At 25.8% G+C, this 20,140-nt stretch overlaps 3 protein-coding genes across 3 annotated transcripts; 1 reads left to right on the top strand and 2 right to left on the bottom strand.

The window, feature by feature from the left end:
* Nucleotides 1-3,947: 3,947 nt before the first annotated feature.
* On the bottom strand, nt 3,948-4,715 carry OCT59_015096 (uncharacterized protein; the record flags this gene model as incomplete). The annotated part of the gene is made up of 4 exons (XM_066139769.1): nt 3,948-4,010; nt 4,082-4,163; nt 4,228-4,270; nt 4,517-4,715. The coding sequence occupies 4 exons, from the start codon at nt 4,713-4,715 to the stop codon at nt 3,948-3,950; spliced, it is 387 nt and encodes a 128-aa protein (XP_066002613.1).
* Nucleotides 4,716-12,104: 7,389 nt separating this feature from the next.
* Nucleotides 12,105-15,846, top strand: OCT59_015097 (uncharacterized protein). Its single transcript, XM_025321922.2, has 5 exons — nt 12,105-12,471; nt 12,686-14,606; nt 14,679-14,913; nt 15,006-15,202; nt 15,275-15,846. Exons 1-5 carry the CDS (start codon nt 12,405-12,407, stop codon nt 15,354-15,356), a joined length of 2,502 nt encoding a protein of 833 aa, XP_025167616.2. The 5' UTR covers nt 12,105-12,404; the 3' UTR covers nt 15,357-15,846.
* A 1,320-nt stretch (nt 15,847-17,166) lies between these two features.
* On the bottom strand, nt 17,167-19,408 carry OCT59_015098 (uncharacterized protein). The gene is made up of 3 exons (XM_025321923.2): nt 17,992-19,408; nt 17,580-17,835; nt 17,167-17,502 (listed from the first exon to the last, which is right to left on the bottom strand). Exons 1-3 carry the CDS (start codon nt 19,322-19,324, stop codon nt 17,436-17,438), a joined length of 1,656 nt encoding a protein of 551 aa, XP_025167617.2. The 5' UTR covers nt 19,325-19,408; the 3' UTR covers nt 17,167-17,435.
* Between the last annotated feature and the right edge of the window lie 732 nt (nt 19,409-20,140).

A 20,140-nucleotide genomic window follows, 5' to 3' on the forward strand; every position in this document is an offset into this window, starting at 1 on the left:
ATGTCTTCATTTAGTATTTGATTTTAGAATTTTAAATATATTAAAAGTTGTTTAAAATCTGTTTAAAATCTGTTTAAAATTGATAATTTTGAACAAACTCCTTAATATTTTTTGATAGTAAATTTAAAAAGTTATAAAGCAGATATATTATTAATATAATATAAATACAACAAAAATAGTATGAATTTTTTGAATTTTAAAACCTATAAATTTCTTATTATACTTTTTTTTATTTCTAATTATTAAAGGATTTCATTTGAATCAATTTTGATACTATTTTTTATTTAACTTTTTTTTATTAGTTAAAAATAATAGAAATAAATATTTATAATTTATTATAATATTTCAAAAGAATTAATTCAAAACTTATTATACTATATTCTATGATGATTAAATACTTATTAGTAAAGATACTGGAATTAAAAGTTTAAATAATACAATTTTTTAAATTTAATCAAAATATTTTATATATTTTAATAGCAAAGTTATTTGAATTTTTTACTTTTCTAAGATTATTAATATTATTTGCTGTAATAAAAAAAAATTTTTATAGTTGAAATTTTATTGGTTAATGAATATTAATTATTATGTAAATTTAAATCAATGTAAAAATGTAGTATATAATTGATAATTACTACCTTGTATTGTAATAGTAAGGATTGCAACCTATTACTACTTTTAAAGTTAAAGTGTTGTAATATTACAACACTTATAATTGTTCAAAAATTTCCTTTTTGAAAAATAAAAATTACAAAAATAAGTTTTCATAGAACAAATATCATCATGAAAAAAAATAATTAATATATTATAATACATATTTGTATAATTGGAAATAATTACAACACTATATAATAATTACAATACTAGTAGTAATTATAATACTATATAACAATTATAATATTATATTGTAATTACAACAAAAGTGTTGTATATATATTGTAATAGTTGCAACCTTACAACCTTCTAAAAATAATTATATATTACATTTTTTAATCAATGAGTAAATTTTTAACCATATCTAACAGTAAATAAAAATCATTACAGAGTAGTAAATGATAATTAAATAATCATACAGTGTATTTTGTGTGATGGCTAATAAATTTTTTTATTCAAGCATTTTGTAAACTTTGTGTAGATAACTTTTGAATATTTACTGTATCATCTTATATCATTATATAATTAATTAATCAAAATTGATTTACAATATAATACTTCTAAAAGTTCTTTTTATTTCAATTATCAAATACAATATCTAATAATAATATATCAGCTCTAGGTATATTTTTCAATAATAATCCTAAATAGAATGCATCATCTTGACTTGGAATTATTTAAATATCAGGTGATTTATATAAAGTATGTGAGATAAAATTTTCTAATTATTAAGTTTTTGTAGAAATTATCACCTATCTTAATAGTAAAGAATCATCTTACTGGTCTTTTCTTAATTTTATTTTTTCAAATTTAATGTGATTATTAATTTGCCATCAAATACAAATGATATTAATGGTTTTATTGGTATTTGGTTAAGCTATTTCAGGTTCACAATGAATCATGAAATTCTAAAGATGAGAATATTTCAATTTTGTAAAAAGACATTTAAGACATATTTACTATTCCTTTTATACATAAATTTCTTTTTTATTATATTTTTTTTTTATGAATCTTGAATAAATAGATATATTATTTTACTAATTATGGATTATACTCATAACTCATAAGGATAATTACCAGAATACTATCAGAGTATATAACAATTTTTTAACAAAATAATTTCTACTTGAAGGTAGATTGATGCTAATCATATTAATTTTATCACCTCTTATTATTGACATTAATTATAATTGTAAATATTGCAATAGATTTTACAATAATAAAATATTTCCTAAATTTTCCAACAGATTTAATGGAATGTTTATAATTAGTTAAAGGCCAAGATTATTGCAGACAAAAAAGACATTAACTTTGTGAAAATATCATCTGATTTTTACAGATCTCAAATGATCGCAGAATATTCACAAAATCTAAAATACAAGTTATTCAATAAATATAACAAAAATAGATTACAAGGTGATTAATAATTTGTAATTATTAGAAAATAATATCAAGTATATCATAGATCAAAGATAAAAAGACTTTTATATAAGAAAGAATTAGGATTTTTTTAATGTAAAACTTGTATTGAGAATTTCATCAAATTAGTATTTGAGTCTGTTGGCATGTTGGATATATATGATTTTATAGGTATAAAAATGGATAACTTTGTTTAGCAGAAATTTTTTGAATCCATGTAACACAATTTTTTGTTACTTGTAACACGTGATTTATAATTACTGTATAAGCCGTTTTACCTTTATTAATTAAAATATTTAAACTATCAATGTTTTCTCCTAACTAGCCTTAAAATAAAATAAATAAAATAATAAAATATTTAAACTTGTCGATAACAATGTTATCAAGATAAATTTTCAATTTGTTGTCAATTTTCTCCATGTTTTTAAATGGAAACTTTTTTCTTTTTTTGTTATTTATTCTATTGATTATTGAGGTATGATCTATAAATATTCTCAAAAAAATATTCTCAACTTTATTGGTTAAACACACGTATAATCCCCAAAAAATGTACCCATGACCATGACCCATTCAAAGTTTTTAAAAAAAAAAACGATAATTCCTGTTTTATTAAATTTAATTTTATAGCGCAACTAATTGCTGTACTAATTTCTTCTAATGAGAACAGGATTGTGGCTCATATTAAGTAATTTACTTTATTAAATAATTTCTTTCAATTAGACTTTTTATTTTATAATAAAGTATTTGTGTATATAAATCAAAATAATTTCTTCAATATCTGCCGAATTTATTATTATTTATAAAATTTCAAAATAAAAATCGGGTGACCAACTTCTGATAGACCACCTGTTCTGAAAATATTTGATCATATTTACGTCATAGTAAATCTGTGATTATTTAATAGGATAAACAGATAATCAGTTGATTATAATTAAAAAATCACATGCGCATGCGCATGAAGAATGTCAAAGATTATGTATATGTAAATCACAGCATTTATTTTATTAATGCACAGTTACATTCATTGGAGTTAAAATCAGAATGATGCAAATGAAGCTTCAATTATCGCTAGAAAATTTAAGTCTATCTCACAAGCTGTCCATATTGAGCACATCACCAATTGCAATATCAATGTTATATTCTTCTATGGAAATATATTCAAAAGATAGCGCAATTGAATGATAAGTCGATCTTGAATGGAAAAATAAGCCACTTGTACTCTTTGATCGTCTTCCTTCTTGATAACGTTCACTGAAATTTATAAAAAAAAGTTCGTGTATTTTAATTTAGTTGTAGAAACAGTGAAACAGTTGGTCATCAAGTCACATTACCATAGTATTTAATAATCAAATCTAATATTTGCGACAATTTATTTCATAATATTCTTGAAGTTTCCATACTAGAAATCTATAAATCTTGAATATTTTATGAATTAAATATGAATATTAAACCGAGAATCTCGTCTCTTTCGTTGTTGTCCACAATAATAAGCACAATAAGGATAATTTCACTGTCAAAGAGGGATGTGAATCCTATTGTATAAATATAAGCAAAATTGAAAAAGTTCTTGAGGAATACCATTGATGTTAAATATCATCACTAGTATAATGCATTGCCAGAAATATAGTCTATTTCAGACACTCCTTCTAAATGATTCTCACAGATTTAAAAAGATGGATAAAAAGTCATCAATAGGATAAAAAGTCTATCATATTAGTTTAAAAAGGTATATTTTAAAGAGTTTTATGATCGAAACCGTGATATAAATTATAAGTTATTTCACGAAGTCACTGTAGAATATCATGATGTTCACGGCTGAGCCGTGAAAATCAATGATATCCACAGTTCCTCGTGAAAGACTAATTACACATTTATCATAATATTGGACATCGAATGTCTCTGTGCATTAATGGCTGAGGTGTCATTTCATGCATGCCCTATGAACATCATAAAAAGTGTAAATACAGTAAATATAGTATGTAAAATACTATGTAAAATAAAAACCTACCCATAAATAAGTTAGTGCACAGATTAATGCTTGTAGTAACTCTTGGTTCCGTGTTATACCAAATGAATAGAATGTTTCTAATCTGTCGGTAAATCAAATCGTTAGATTGTACTTTTAAAGAATAAGATGCAAGATTTGAAACTTACGCGTAACATTCCATAAATTTCTTAAGTGAAAGCAATATACGATCTAAATAAATAATAAATGAATAAATCAGAATAAGAATAATTTAAAAACTCAAAGAGTGCTTAAATGTAATATTATATAGATATGTAATAATAAACTGATAAAGTTAAATAAGTACCTTACTATTAAATAAAGAATTTATTTAGTTTAAAGCATCTATGTCAAAACGGTTTCATCTATTAACTTTGTGAATATTTGGTGATCACACGTCAAAAATGTTTCGAAGAACACGAATTCTATGCGATGAACGTGACAAATAAAATTCTTCAATCCATTGGGAAGTATAGTATGTCAAAAAGTATGGAGCATCTCCACTCGAAAAGGAAGATTCATCGTTACTTGTCAATTGCTGGTTCGTTTGTGGCAATTCGGAATTATGCTTTCCAAATATCTTTAATGATATTACCCCAAAAAGCATGATACGGTCAATTACATACAGCTTCTGCATTTTGTACAAGATATGTATCACGTTTGGTTATGCCACCCAGAATTCCAATAGGAAATAAGGAAAAGTGAATAGGCTCAAAGCGGTAAGTTTTCAATTAGGAAATTTTTCAGTTCAAAATAATAGGAGGTTGACTAGAACTTTGAACCAAGTATATCTAAGGATATATAAAATATCGTAGGCGGACACGCTGAGAAATATGAAACTGACATAATAAATGAAAAAAGAAACCAAAATTTAAAATTTACGAGTGTTGCTCGTAAATTACATTCGAGAAAAGCCCACCCATTACAACACTTCTAGGGAAGGGAAATACAAATACAAAAAATACGAAACTGAAAAACAGTATATAACCCAGTGGCACTACCGAGTGGCACCTCCCATTATTTTTTTTTCTTTTTCGATTATCATGTTTAATTGTTTATTTTTTTACACACATATTTTTTAAACAATCGATCACATTTATCGGACAAGTTTTTTTTTTTCAAAGATCTTATCTTGGGATTACTGTTTGGGTGACACATTGACACAAGATCAGTTTGGAATATGGATATTATGTTACAACATACATAAACTGGTTGCGAACGTGTTTTATTTTGGGCGGGTTACGATAAGCAACAGGAAAGAAAAAGCACAAATATTCAAGTATTATCTGAAAAATTATATATCATTGTTAAATTTATTATTAGTTCGCCAACCTACCAGTATTTCAACGCCATGAAAAGTTTTTGTGATACATGATACATCCTCACTTTGAGTTTTGTCACTTTATCATGATCAATTCCAACAAAATCTGAGGTTTGAGGTCGACAAATATCAACAGTTCCGAACTTCTGATAACGAAATATTACTTTCGTGGATCAACATTCATTATTGTTGTAAATTGTAATACGAATATTATAAATATTTCAAATATTTCAAAACGGAGGAGGGTTGGTCGGCATTACAACATTAAGAAATTACGCATGTGACAAATAAAGTGGATGACGAATAGATTTTCAGTTTTTTTTCACTAATAAAAATAAAAAATGATATATATATTATTTATTTATTTTATTACTAAAAGATGATATATATATTATAATATTATTATAATAATAAAAATGAAAAGTAAAAGAATACGTGACAAATATTTTTTACTAGTTTCACGTGATACTACATTACTACTCCGCCGCGAAAATAATGGAGTATCTAACCTGCCGGCTGCCGTATATCATTTGGCAGGTTTCGTAAATTACATGAAAAAAAAAAGATGAATTTTAAAATAATAAACTTTTTAATATTACTCATTTACTAATATTACTCATTTAACTCCAAATTATTTACAATTATTACTTTTATACATTATGATTTTAAAACAAAATTAAAATATTAAAACCCTTATCCTTAAAAAAAAACCAGAGCTAAAATAATAAAGTATTTATTAAAAATAATTATGCAATGACATAATATATAACTCCCTCAAAAAATGCAATACACGATCTTTGATTTACATTTATTATTAATTAACTTTATTAACTTTGATTGTTTCATAATTAATAATTAAAAATTTAATTAACTGTTAAAACCAACTTTGTTTCAAGAGTTAATGGAATTTACACGTGATAAATTTCTGGAGAAAAAAAAAAAAAAAAAAATCAAATGTTGGACAATAAAATCAAAAAAGGAATAGATCAAAATACGCAACAATAAAGTAAGTGGTGTAACATAATTACATTTAGGGCGTCAAAAAAAAAAAAAAAACGAGATAATAAACTTGTAAAATGAAAGAAGATATAGTTTTTTCAAATGGCGATAACCCCGGATAACAATTTTACCAAAATAATACAAAAACCTAAGGTTTATTAATTTTCTTTGTTTATGAGAAAAGGAATTTCCATTATAAAAAGGATCAAAGCGTTTGGGCGAATAATTGTAAACACAAAATTATAAGCCTCAACCCCTTTTTATATTGACACATTTGATAGATCATATCTTTGTTTACACGAAATTTTAATCTAAATATATTAATTATAATAAAACTTTCAAGGCGTAAAATACTTTGACTGTCATTATACATGTATATATATAAATTAGGTAAATCAATGTAAAAAGAAACCTAAATATGGATTTTAATGTTTCTCTACGTTTAAAAATAGTTTGTTAAAACTAACCTGATTTTTTCGTGAAATAAAAAATTGTAGTAAATTGTAATGTAACACTTTATTTATAACAAGTCACTTTTTATTTATCATTTTTTTAAGTCATATGGTTCACAAATATTTTTTTTCAGTGATTTCCCAATTTTCTTACCGATAATAGTAGAATCATGTTTCTTGTCCTTCAAAAAATAATTATGTATCATTATATTTACCGTTTCTTGGCTGTGTTCTATATTGTTACATATCTGTTATATCTGATATTATCAAATTTACCCATATTACTCATATTACCGATTTTTCATGGGGACAAACGATGATGATGATGAAATTTTTTTTTTTTTTTTTTTTCTTCTAGAAATAAAAAAAAATCCCACCCCTCAAAAATCAAGTTGAATTACAGGTTTCATTTTTTTACGCGATGAAATTATGTATATACTATACCTTTTATTATGTTTTGCAGTTTTTTTTTATTAGTTAAAAATAGTTGATATTGTGATATTTTTAAATATTTTTAAAATATTTTTTAAAAAAAAGTGATAACTTCTTTATTATCACATGATATTAAAAAAAAAGGAACCGGTAAAAAAAAATCCGAATATTTAAAAAACCCTGCATAATAAATGAAATGTTTATTTTAAATAAATTAAAAAAAGGTTCCGATTTTTTAAACATGTTACTATTACTGTACATATAATAGTAATTATTACAAATAATCGTAAATCAATTTTAGTTCGGTGAATTTATTGTTTGAATGAAACCCCACATAAAAATAATTAGATTAAATTCTTTTTATGGTTAAATCAAAAAAAAAAAATAAAGTATAAGAATAATTACTTTAAAGATCTGGTGTTACCTTGTGATTATAACGGTGTGTGCCGATATAAAGGAACACATTTGATAATTCAGATTAGGTGATATTGTTAAATATGTAATAATATGTATGCAAGAAAAAGTAAAGATATACATTATGAATGTAAATGAATGTAAATGAATGTAAGTGTTGAATAAAACCTGGAAAAATTAAAAATCAAAATTATACTTCTTTTTAAATCTAAATTAATATTAGTTTTTTTTTTGATTGGATACAAATTAATCAAATTTAATCAAATTAATTCCGATTTAATATTACAAGAATTTATTTATTAAATTTTTGAAAATCTATTATTTTTTTTTATTTATTAAATATATTTTATTTATATATTAACGTATGTTTGATTTGTCTAGTGTATTTTGAATTTGTTTCAAGTGATTTTTATTTAAAAAAATGATCTAGAACAATTGGATTTCGTTACGCGTACGAAAAAAAAAATAAAGAAATAAGCATTACGTGTGATACTTTAATTATTCAAATCCAATAATAGTTGAAAGATTATCATAAAATATGTGGATCATCATTTAACGTTAAAGCCGAAAATCCAAACAATTATTTACCAATCAAACTAATTATGTTATATTAATTGATTGGTTAAAAATTAACGGAGAATGTTTTGGAAGTTTGGAATGGTTCGGAAGTGTTTTTTTTTAAAAAAAAATACAAGTGATAAAAATAAAATTTTTGTTATCTACAACAGGTTAGAAGATTGAAATGTTTTTGGAAAGTCATGGGTCATGTAACTTTTTTGGTGTCATATTGTTATTTGTGTTATGATACACTCAAAAGGTCACACTCGAAATTCAATAAAGGTCGCTCCAACTCCAGAGAATTTGTATGAGATTCCTATTTTTGTAAAAAAAACGGTAATAGAACACAAGTGAGGAGGTGGAATATCACTGTCATTAATCCATTCCATGAATATTAAAAGATCTTTGGATCTTTTTTAGAAACGGGAACTGGGAGGGGGAATACTGTTATAACTTATAATAATGGATGATAATAATGATAATAATGATAATAATGATATTGATGATATTGATGATATTGATGATATTGATGATATTGATGATCTTAAAATAACTCTTAAAATATATATACTTGCATTTCTATATTAGGTTAAATGTTTTTTTCTCACGGCAAAAAAAAAAGCTTTCAATCTCGCGTTTTACATAGTCTATATTTGATTATAATTTTGCCTTTATTCGCAATTTTACCGGACATTACCGGATAAACTTTGTATTAAAAAAATCCAAATTAGTTTTTTTTTCTCAGGGGATCAAATTTTACAAAAGTTTTGGTTACTATTTGTTTGAATTACGTAAAAATATACGTAAGTAAAAATAACGTAAATGGGTAAAGTGGGTGAGTGGGTAAAAAAAAAATATACGTAAAAAAATATACTAGTTATACTACATTTAGATTACGTAGATTACGTTAATTAGTTTAATTAAACTTGATTGATGACCTGGTAATTATTTTTTTGCATGGCAACAATTCATAATTTACCAATTAATTTTATGTGTTATCTATTTATTTATTTATCTATTTATCTAATTTTTTTTATTTATTTATATTTATTCATTTATTTATAATTTAAATAATTTTATTTTAATTAATGTATTTTATTTTAATTAACGTATTTTAATGTTCAAAATAAACTTACTTTATTAGTATTTTTTTTTTCCCACTCTCTCTCTCTCTCTCTCTCTCTCTCTCAAGAACGCGTTTTTTTTTCAAAATTTAGTCGATTTTAGTCGGATAGGGAAGGAAGGGAGGAGAAAAAAAAAAAGTTAAAAAGTAAAATTAAATATAAATTATGTAGATCTAATACGATATAAGTAAGTTGATTGAAATTTATATCACAAGAAAATTATCAAAAAAGGGAATATCACCTCCCCCTTAAAATCATGGGGACAGTGAGTGATAGGGGGACATGCCGGAAAATAAAGGTAAATAACGGGACATGACGGTAAAAATAACGAAATAACTAACGGGAAATACTAGGAACGAAATAACTCACTTAAATAGCTCACCAAGGAAATAATACCAAGGAAATAACATAACCTACCGGGGGAAATAACTCACCAACTCACAAACTCATAAAAACTCAAAACTCATAACTCATAAACTCATAAAACTCATTAAACTCATAAAACTCACTAAACTCAAAACTCCGCACTAAAACATAAAACTAATTACTCATTACTCATTAAACTCACATCATCAACATTCATCAACATCATCACTAAAAAAAAAAAACTCCAAATTCTAAAAATTCCAAATATAGACAATTGTTTGTTTGACAATTGACATCCATCATAAGCAACTTAGCACCACATAAAAAAATGCCAATAATTAAAAGGTGAATTTCGGATTAATTTTGGAATAAAAATTATTTTAAATTTATTTTTAGGGGAGGTTCCTTCCAATTCAACCAACTATAGTAAAACTGTATGATCTAATTTATAAATATTTGTTTATTTCACAAAAACAATTGTACCCAATTCGAAATTTAAGTTATATGTATTACGAAATAAGGTATCACGATAATAAATCAAGAAGGGAACAATTTAAATTAAAGTTTTACTAATTGAGGGGAGGGATTTTTTTTTTTTTAAAAGTGGTAAATGTTATTTGGGATTTTATTGAAAAAACTCGGGATTTTGGCGGGAAAATTATTAAAAAAACTTGATTTTTTCATCTTTGGTCTTGATTAATATGCAATTTAATAATAATAATAATAATAATAATACATAATAATAGTAAGTTAATAATTATAATAATTATAAAGAAAAATGTGGGGTTATTTTTTTTTTTTACCAAAAATATTCTTCTCGAAGAAATTTCGGAGATAAACACGCGATTATTAAGATTATTTAACCTGTTGATAACTAATTTGTTGTGTCATTGTTTATCATTTAACTCCAAAAAAAATGATTTTTTTAATGTGTTACAATGGGAATGTTTCAAGATAATTAAAAATTTTACCTTACATTATTTAATAAAAAGGTACGATGATATTAAAATACCCTTGTAGTTGTTGAAGTAATATCCAAACTTAAACTTTTTAACATGTTTACTTTTTTTTTACTTTTTGATAAACTTATTTTAGAAATGCGACATGTTACTTTTAATGAATGGATTAGTGATAAGTTTATCAATCTTGATTGGTTCACATTTAAAATCACCAAATTTAATTTTTTTTTTGTTCAATTATGCAGATTAAATGGTTGCATCTGGGGCGCGTGTTTGTCCCAATTTAGGAATTATGCATAAGGTAGTAATACCGAAATGCTGCAAAAATGCAGCGAGTGCAGTCATTAAGGGAATGTCAACTTCTTTTATTATTAATATTTTTGTTCTCCCGCCCAATGATCTTTATCATTTTTAATTCTCTCCTCCGCCTACAATTGACCTCTTTTTTTACTTTACTGTTAAAACAAACAATTATCTAATAAAATTATCTACTCCATTAACGTATTAGTAAAAAGGTAAGAAAAAAAAAGGGGGAGTTTTTTTTTTAGAAGGTCTAAAATGGTTCATTTTAATAAAATGGTGATTGTCATTATGACATAATAATTTTTCGTCATCTGAACAATAAAAAGAAATCAGAAAAAGCGTGAATAGTTGTTCTTTTGAACCTATTCCTGGATCATTGCATAATTAATAATAATAATAATTGTTCAATAAGAACTCGGAACGTTAAATCTTAAAAATGTTAAATGATGAAATAATTCCCAAGGATTTATAATAAAAAAACAAAAAAAAAAAACACTTTTTTTTTTTTTTTTTTACGATGGCAGATTATTGTGACATCTTGTGTTCAACAAATTCCAATTCGTTCACAAATTATTTCACACAGTCTTTTTTTTTGTGTGTGTGTGCGTGTGTGTTGTGGCAAAAAAAAAAATTATTTCCTGAAGATGGATAAAGTTTGGAAGTTTGGTAAAATTTTTGTGTCTGGACTATTAAAAAAAAAAAAACTTACAAAAAAAAAAATTCAAGTTTTCTTGAAACATTTACATTTTGGGTAAAAAAACGCCGTCTGTCTATTGTAAAAAATATATACAGTACATACATAAAATATATATGTATATATGTATATGATGTACAATATACATACATATACATATATATTTATATATTTATATAAAACTGAAAGTATTATAATATGTATTTATATGTATGTTTAATATCACAATTATCACTTGAACAAACAATTTTAATATATTATGTACTTATATTTCATTTATGTATAATAAAAAAATGAGACCTTTGACTTTTAACTTTACTTTATCACTGATAAAAAATTTACCGGTAATTTAAAAATTTGGTGATATATATAAACAACATACATTTTTTTTTATTTTTTATTTCAATCATCAAAAAAAAAAAAATTTCGTCTCTAGTTTTCTTTTTTCAACTTTGACACTAAAAAAAAAAATTATATATAAATATATATATATATATATTTTTTTTTAAAAAAAAAAACCAAAATTCCAAAATTCTTTTTAACCAAGAAATTAAAACAAAAACATTCATATTTCATTCGAAATAAAGTTCATCTTTTTAATATTGGATAATATAAAAATATACTCTTTTTTAAACTCTTTGACCGAGTTTTTCTTTAACAAACCTCATTTTTTGCCTCACTATTAGCTTAGCAACGGCTAAACAATGGCTAACATGGCTAACGTAAGGTTTCCTCACCATAAACACCAAAAATACAATGTTAATACACCAGGTAAATTTGGAAAAATACCGCGTTATATGTGTTATATATTTTCGTGATTTCGTATGTAGAATTTAGTAAAGTTGAATGAACATGTACAAAAACAAATTCTAAAATGTCAAATAAATTTTTTTTTGGTCGTGTCACTTCGATTTTTTTTTTTGATTCAACTTTCAACTCTTATCAATTATATTATAACTAAATGTTTTATTTTCTTTTTTCATAGCTTTAAATGTTGGAACCACGTTAACCTCTACTATTCAACATTCGATATCAAATGATTCTAATATCGTATCAAAGAAAATTTATTATCAACAAAAATCAACAAAAAATATTTCAACGTGCAAGAATGATGTTCAATTCAATAATTTGAAACCTAATTCCTTTCTTCCTTCACGTAATTCTCAAATAACTTCAAAGCACCTTATCAATTCATGTAATTTACCTTCACAAAAGAAGAAAAAGAACTTAAAATCTTCATTAAAAGCTATCTCAAAAGATTCTAAACAATTTAATAAACATTTAAAACCTCTTCAAGATATTTCTACCCCTTCCCAAATCTTGTCTTACGCGTTAAAAAATGAGGTTTCTGCTGGTCTACCTCATATGTCAAGACAAATTGGTACTTTATCACATCATCATCATGATGTTCAAGAACAATCACATATTCGTCGATTGTCTTTTGAATCTTCGGGTTTTTCGTGTTGTAAATCTTTTTCAACAAATTCTGATGATCCTGAAGTTTCTAAAGTTATTCAATGTTATGTAATAAAACTACCTGGAATGTTACACCCTATACATATTCCTAAATGTATAGCTGAGAAAGATGATCATGATGTTATACACGCGTTTCCACTTTTAAAGATTCATATAGATCATCAATTAGTTAGGGTCAAATTACCAGGAATGCAAAATAATTCTAATTCTGTTACCCTTTGTGAAGAACCTTGGTGGTTATCTCCAAAAGAAACTTCTCCTCCTTCAAATTTACTAGTAAAACAAGAACAACAAGAAGAAAATGTTGAAACTTTAAATGAACAACAAGATGATGATGTAATAGTAATAGTAGAAGATCAACAAGAAGAAGAAAAATATGTATTAGATGATGATGTGGAAGAAGAATATGAATCTTCTCATTCTATTGAAATTCAATTAAATGAATTAAGTGTTAACCCTATTGTAAAGTTACCTCATTGGAGTTTATCTATGAACAATAATGTTAAAAAACTTCAAAAGAAGGAAATGATTGATGATTATTATTATCTTGATAATTATTTTCACGCCACATCAGCCGGTATTGAGTTTGATAAAGAATCACCCATTGTACAATTGTCTCCAAAATTAACGACTCCTAATCCTCATCCTCGTTCCGATTTGCCAAACTTGAGGATTGAAACAAACTTAAAACTTAATGATGACAATTACTCGCCTGGTTCAACGGTATCAACCCCGGTATCAGAAGTTTCAAGCTCATTTTCACATATTTCAACATACGCGGAATCGGAAAATACCGTGTTCACTGAAGAAGAAATAATGAACGAGACAAAATCTTGTAACGCTCCGGAAAGACGTTCACCTTCTGTACTCTCTGATTTTGGATCCGAACAGCTTACTCCTGTATTGGAAGAAGAAGAGGAGGATTCAAAGTTGATGTCATCTAATTTCCTTTCAATTGAAGAATGCCGAGAGGAATTTCAAGAGGAATTTCAAGAAGAATGTCGGGAGGAATGTCAAGAAGAGTTCCAAAAAGAATGTCAAGAGCGCCAAGAAGAATCTCAGGAGCACCAAGAAGTATGTCAAAAGGAATTCCAAGAAGAATGTCAAGAAGAATTCCAAGAAGAATGTCAACAGGAATTCCAAGAAGAAATGATTATTGACGATTCTCAACAACAGGAGGAGGTACCTGAAACAAACACCTACTCTTATAGTGAAAGTGAGAATGAAGATTCAGAATATCAAGAAAATCAAGAAACTCAGGATACTCAGGATACTCAAGATAATAAGGAGTATGTACTTCCAGAGTTGAGAAAAATTGCGGAACAACTCGAGACTCTAACCGATTCAAAAGACACGATCAGGATTCGTCGTCAACTCGAAATAATTAGCAAGGATAACTATCCAGACTCCCTACCTTTGTCTAATAAATGGTAAATAATTACAAAGTTACTTAATTAATTGGGATTATTAATTAATTTACTGATTATTATGATTATCTGTAGGACGATGTACTTTGCTGACACATCAGTAACAAAGACAAACACAAGAATCATATCAAAGAACAAGTATTCTTCAACATTGAATCCGTTATTCGAGTGTACCACAGTTCCAGAATTGTGTTCAAATCTTCGTAAATTCTCTTCAAAGATCAAGCCAAGCGACATGAAAACAAATGCAAATCTTAGCTTCTTTAAAGGAAATATAATGCCCATGTGGGAAGATGAGGCTAACCAAAAGGTAACATCATGTTGAATATGTTGAATAAATATTTTTTTTTTTTGTTGTGTTTTCACATTTACTGATTTGTAACATTCATTCTCTTTATTTAGGGTGGTCGCTTCACTATATGTCCTCCAAGAAACCAGCTTAATTCATTATGGGATTCAATCGTTTTACTTCTTGCTGGTGAAACGATCGATGACAAAGATCTCATTTGTGGTGCTGTTTGTGCTCGTAGAGACAGAGGTGATCGCGTAGAACTCTGGATTAGTGGTGATGCCTATTCCAGAGACATCGATCGCATCAGGTTAGTCTTAATAGAATTATGATTATGAGTTATCATATATTGAAAAACTAAATTTTATTTTAACATTTGTAGGGATCTTTTGTCAATGGAGTTGGGTCATGAAATGAAGGAAATGAAGAACGTCAAATACAAAAAACACCTTGGAAAGCCATGAAAGGGCCATGAAAAGGAGTTATTTTATTATTGTACAGATTGATCAATTTAATTATTTATTTTCTTTATATGTTATGGACTTGTCGATACTGTATCGTACAAAGTTTCTAATATGGGGGAACATTTTTTTTATTATTATTTTTTTCTGAGAACACATCAGATTTCTTTGTATATCCATCTCGTAAAGAGATAATGTAAATAACAACAACATACACTATATATTTGGAGGGTTATTATTATATAAATAATAACTTTAGAAATTTTTTCAAAAAAGTAATTGTATAGCATTTTTTTTTATTAAATATATATGTTCGTTTAAACGAGTTATAATTTCCCCTGTTTAATCTTTATTAATTCTTTTCAGCATAGTTGTATATATATATATATATATATATAATTTTTTTTTTTTACTGTACAAATTTTAGTATTTTCTTTAAAGAAAATTTTATATTACAACAACAAAATTTGCATAATAAAAAAAATCAAACCAGGAACTTGCGCTTTTTTTTTTATTGAAAATAATGAAATTCAGCATTTTCAGCATAAAACATATTTGCGGCTAAACTATTGGGCTTCTAAACGGAGAAAAAAAAAACTGAAAAAAAAGGGACAATTATAAAGTTTTTTTTATTAGTGATATTTAATTTCATCCTTTTTTTTTTAAACGTGTTTGACATTTCAAGTTTTGAAACGTTTATCGAATCGACAACCGAAATCGACACACCCATAAAGATTATTTTTTTTTTTAAAAAAAAAAGTAAATCATTACATATAATGGACACAAAAAAAGAAAAGATTTTATGTAGTTTCATTTCTGATAGGAATCATACTTTTTCCATGAGTTTACCTATTAATCTTATATAAATACGGTTATTATTAAAACGGAGTAAATAATAATATTTTTTTTAACTTAATAAAGTTCGTACAATTAAAATGAATATTAAGCTAGATTAATAATTTTAAACTAATTTTAAAAAAGAAACAAGGTTTTTTTCTTTCTCATGATTACCTGTCAAACTAGTTTGACAGGAAAAAAATTACCCCACTCCCCACCTTAAATATTTTTAATATTATTTTTATTATTTAATATATTTTTAGAAAAGTTTTTTTTTTCTCTCTCTTTACGGATATTTTATACTATTTATCTGTTATAATAAAAAAAAATAAAATAAAAATTTTTTTTTAAAAAAAAATATATATATATACTCTTTTAAATTACAAAATGAAATAAAATAATATTAGTCATCAAAAAAAAAAAAAAAAATTTTTTTTTTTATTTATGGTTTTTATTATTAGGTAATAAATTCAAACGCACAGATCATAAAATGTCAAAAAAAATTAAAAATTTTTTTTTTCACCCGGCTGTTTACGTGCTTTTTTTTTTTTTGTTAAAAAAAAAAAGGTGAAATGATGATCCTTTTTTATTTTTATTTTTTCTTTGTACTTAATTGATAAAATATGTTTGGGTCACCTTTTTTAATTTTCGGGGGATATACCAAAGAAGGGTAAAAAAAAACTTTTTTTTCTCTCTTTTTAAAAATGATTGAATTGATTGTATAAATACCGAATTTCTCCGTAAATTTCAAGTTACAATATGTGATATAATAAATATAATAAATATGTGATTGTGAAATTTTAAAGTAAAAATTTAGTGATATCGATTATCTAAAAAAATTGATAATCTTTGAATTTCATTTCAACTTACATGCCCATATTTGTTCATTATTATTTTGTGGGGGGGGGGGGGGGAAGGTGAAAAAAAACCGAAAAAAAGAAAATCAAAAAAAGAAAATTGTAGCATAAACTTTTTTGATTATGATATACATTTTTTTACAGTGAATTTTTTTTTTATTAATCCCGGAATATGTAGTGTTATAGTTAAAATACTGTAAATCACGAAATGGACAGCTATTTTCCTTCACATAATTCACATGACCAATTATACAATTTGATGAACATACAAGTATTCTAAATGCGCAACCAATTCAATAAATTGCTCTTAATATTATCTATTAGGATACTTGAATGATTATATAATAAATGTAAATAAGCTAGTGGAAATGTTATTAAAAATGTCAATTTAATCATTCTTCTTTGCAATTTCAGCTGCTTCTTCTAATTGTGATGCACGAGTAACCACAATAAACCTAAAAAATGAAAGTAAATTGACATTATTAAGGTTTCATTGCATATATCATGAATTATTTATTATTTCTTTCCTTACCAACACAAGGAAATGTATAACAAAATCGAAATGCCCAGGTTAAGTAATACCATGTAATTGTAATCTGTCAAAATGGTCATGAAAATCAAGGCCGTAAACAATAACCAGAAACAAATATTCATGGCCAATACAACATTATTATTAAATCCGGGTGTAATCATAGATTCCATAACGTCAGCAACTACTGATGATGGTGACGAAGAGGTAGGTTGAATTAAAGTTTGTACATGAGAATTTGATAGTGTCACTTTTCCTTCTATTAATGTTAAATTATATATTAGTAAAATGTTCAGATATTAAAATAATAATAATAGGACAAGTAGAGTACCACCATAAATATCGTCCCAACTTATTTCAATTTTGATTCTCTTTGGTGGACTTCCACTTTCATCATCCGAATAATATATCTCACCTTCTTGATCTACTTGATTTTCGAATTCAACTACTTTGGTCATTGCTTCCCTAATAGAGTCAATTGCTTCTTGTAATAATTTTTCTTCCTCATCACTTTTAATATTGTCATTATCAGTTTCAGTTGTTATAGAATACCCCAAACCTTTACGTAATTTCAAATTGTTCCAAGAACGTTTTATAGGATCCAATTTATCCGATACCTGTTTTAAATCACGTATAAATGGTGACAATTCAGGTGCTACTCTAGAAATCGTGTTTATAAGATCTTCTTCACTTTCCGGAGTAGCTGGAGTTGACGTTTCTAGATCCTCATCGTCGTTGTCCTCAAGTTGTGGTTTTTCTTCTCTGACCTCTGTGACAATGACCCTATCAATTTTAGATTTATCTCCGGAATATTCATGAGCAATTACGAGATCTTTATCGTCAGGATCTACGGTTACCGCTTTGTTAATAGTCGAACTGTCATTCATGACAAGCGTAATAGTTGTTTTATCAACAGGAGTTTCGGTTATCGTCTCTTGTTTAGTAGTAGATTCTATATTCTTTTGTTCTTTAACATCATTTTCAGAAGATTTCTTTGTTTCAATAGAACGGACATCCATACCTTCAGAAATTTTATCTTTGTTTTCTTTGAATGTAATGGTTTCAATCAAAGTTTGATCTGGTGAAACTTTATTAACTTCTTTTTTGGTAATAGCTGTATCAGTAGAAGTTATTTCTTTTGTTTCAAGATTTTGAACCGTAAATTTATCAGTTTCCAAAGACTTTACTGTTGTTTCGTTATTATTATTTTCGGTTCGACTCGTTGATTCGAATGTTGTTTTTTCAAAAGGAGTTTCAACAATAGTATTATCAATCTGTACAGTTTCAACAGTTTCATTGGTTTCATTAGTTTCATCATCTAAATTTGATTTTTCAGTTGTTTTAGAGATTGAAACATGATCAAGGGTAATATCTTTAGTAATCTTTTCTTTACTTCCAGTTACGGATAATACAGTATTAGTTATTGTCTTAATCTGATCATTATTATCAAGTTCAAGAACTTGTTTCTCAACAGAACCTCCAATATTTAGTTTTTTACTATCAGAATTTGAAGACTTTTCATCTTTTTCAGACTCATTTTCTTTAATATTATTATTATCTATCATAGTGATAACATTTTCGGTGTTCTCGTCATTTAATGCAACTCCAACTTCACGTTTTACATCCTTATTTTCTTTGACGATTTCAGAAACAACTGCTAGTTCAGGTAAGGTATTAACAACTTTTTCCTCAGTTTCCAAATCTTTTCCTCCTCTCTCTTGGTCATTTTTTTGAAGTTCATGCTCCATAATTAATTATATTTTTACTGCTTTTTTTAAAAAAAAATTGCTAGTTAAATAGCAGTAATACACCTTTTGGCGTCGCGTACTTAAATGAAAGTCTATCCATTATTAACATATTACGTCACTATACAAACTGATGTAAGTTTCTCGAGTCGAGATCCTCTAGCCATAAAAATACGTTAATGTATAATAATTAAGCCTCATCTATTTTATATATATAAAAATATTAGTAAAATTATGAATATAATTAAGAATAAATGTGTATCTTGCCCCTGTATGAGGCTTAAATCTCACATTCTGTAATAAAAATTTGCATTTTTGCCTGTTAAATCACATGATGTATTTAATACTAGCCAGAATTAAATGATCTGCATAAAAAAAATATCATTTTTTTTAGATTTGATGATATATATAATTTTGTGGTGCAATTAATATTTTTATTGTTCTGCATGGATTGAATCAAATCATTTTAAAAATTAGAGACAGATTTGAAATTCAATTTAAGATTTGATTTGAATTTGAGATTTGATTCTGTTTTAAAATTCAATTTGAATTTGAGACTTATTCAGGTTTGAGATTTTTGAGAATCAATTCAAGAAATTTGATTCAAATTAATTTCAAGTTTGTGATTCAATTTGAATATAAAATTTTAATTCAAATTAATGTTCTGCAAATGATTTGTATTAATTCAGGTTTGATTCAAATTTAATGCACTCTGTGCGACGACTGAAATTTCTCATATATACCCTCGATCCCAAATTTAAAAGTTCACACACTGCACTTTGAGCCAATAGCATTTCGTAATAGCATTTCGTATAAAAG

This window comes from Rhizophagus irregularis, chromosome 23 (genome assembly GCF_026210795.1).
Source record: "Rhizophagus irregularis chromosome 23, complete sequence".
NCBI lineage: Eukaryota > Fungi > Glomeromycota > Glomeromycetes > Glomerales > Glomeraceae > Rhizophagus > Rhizophagus irregularis.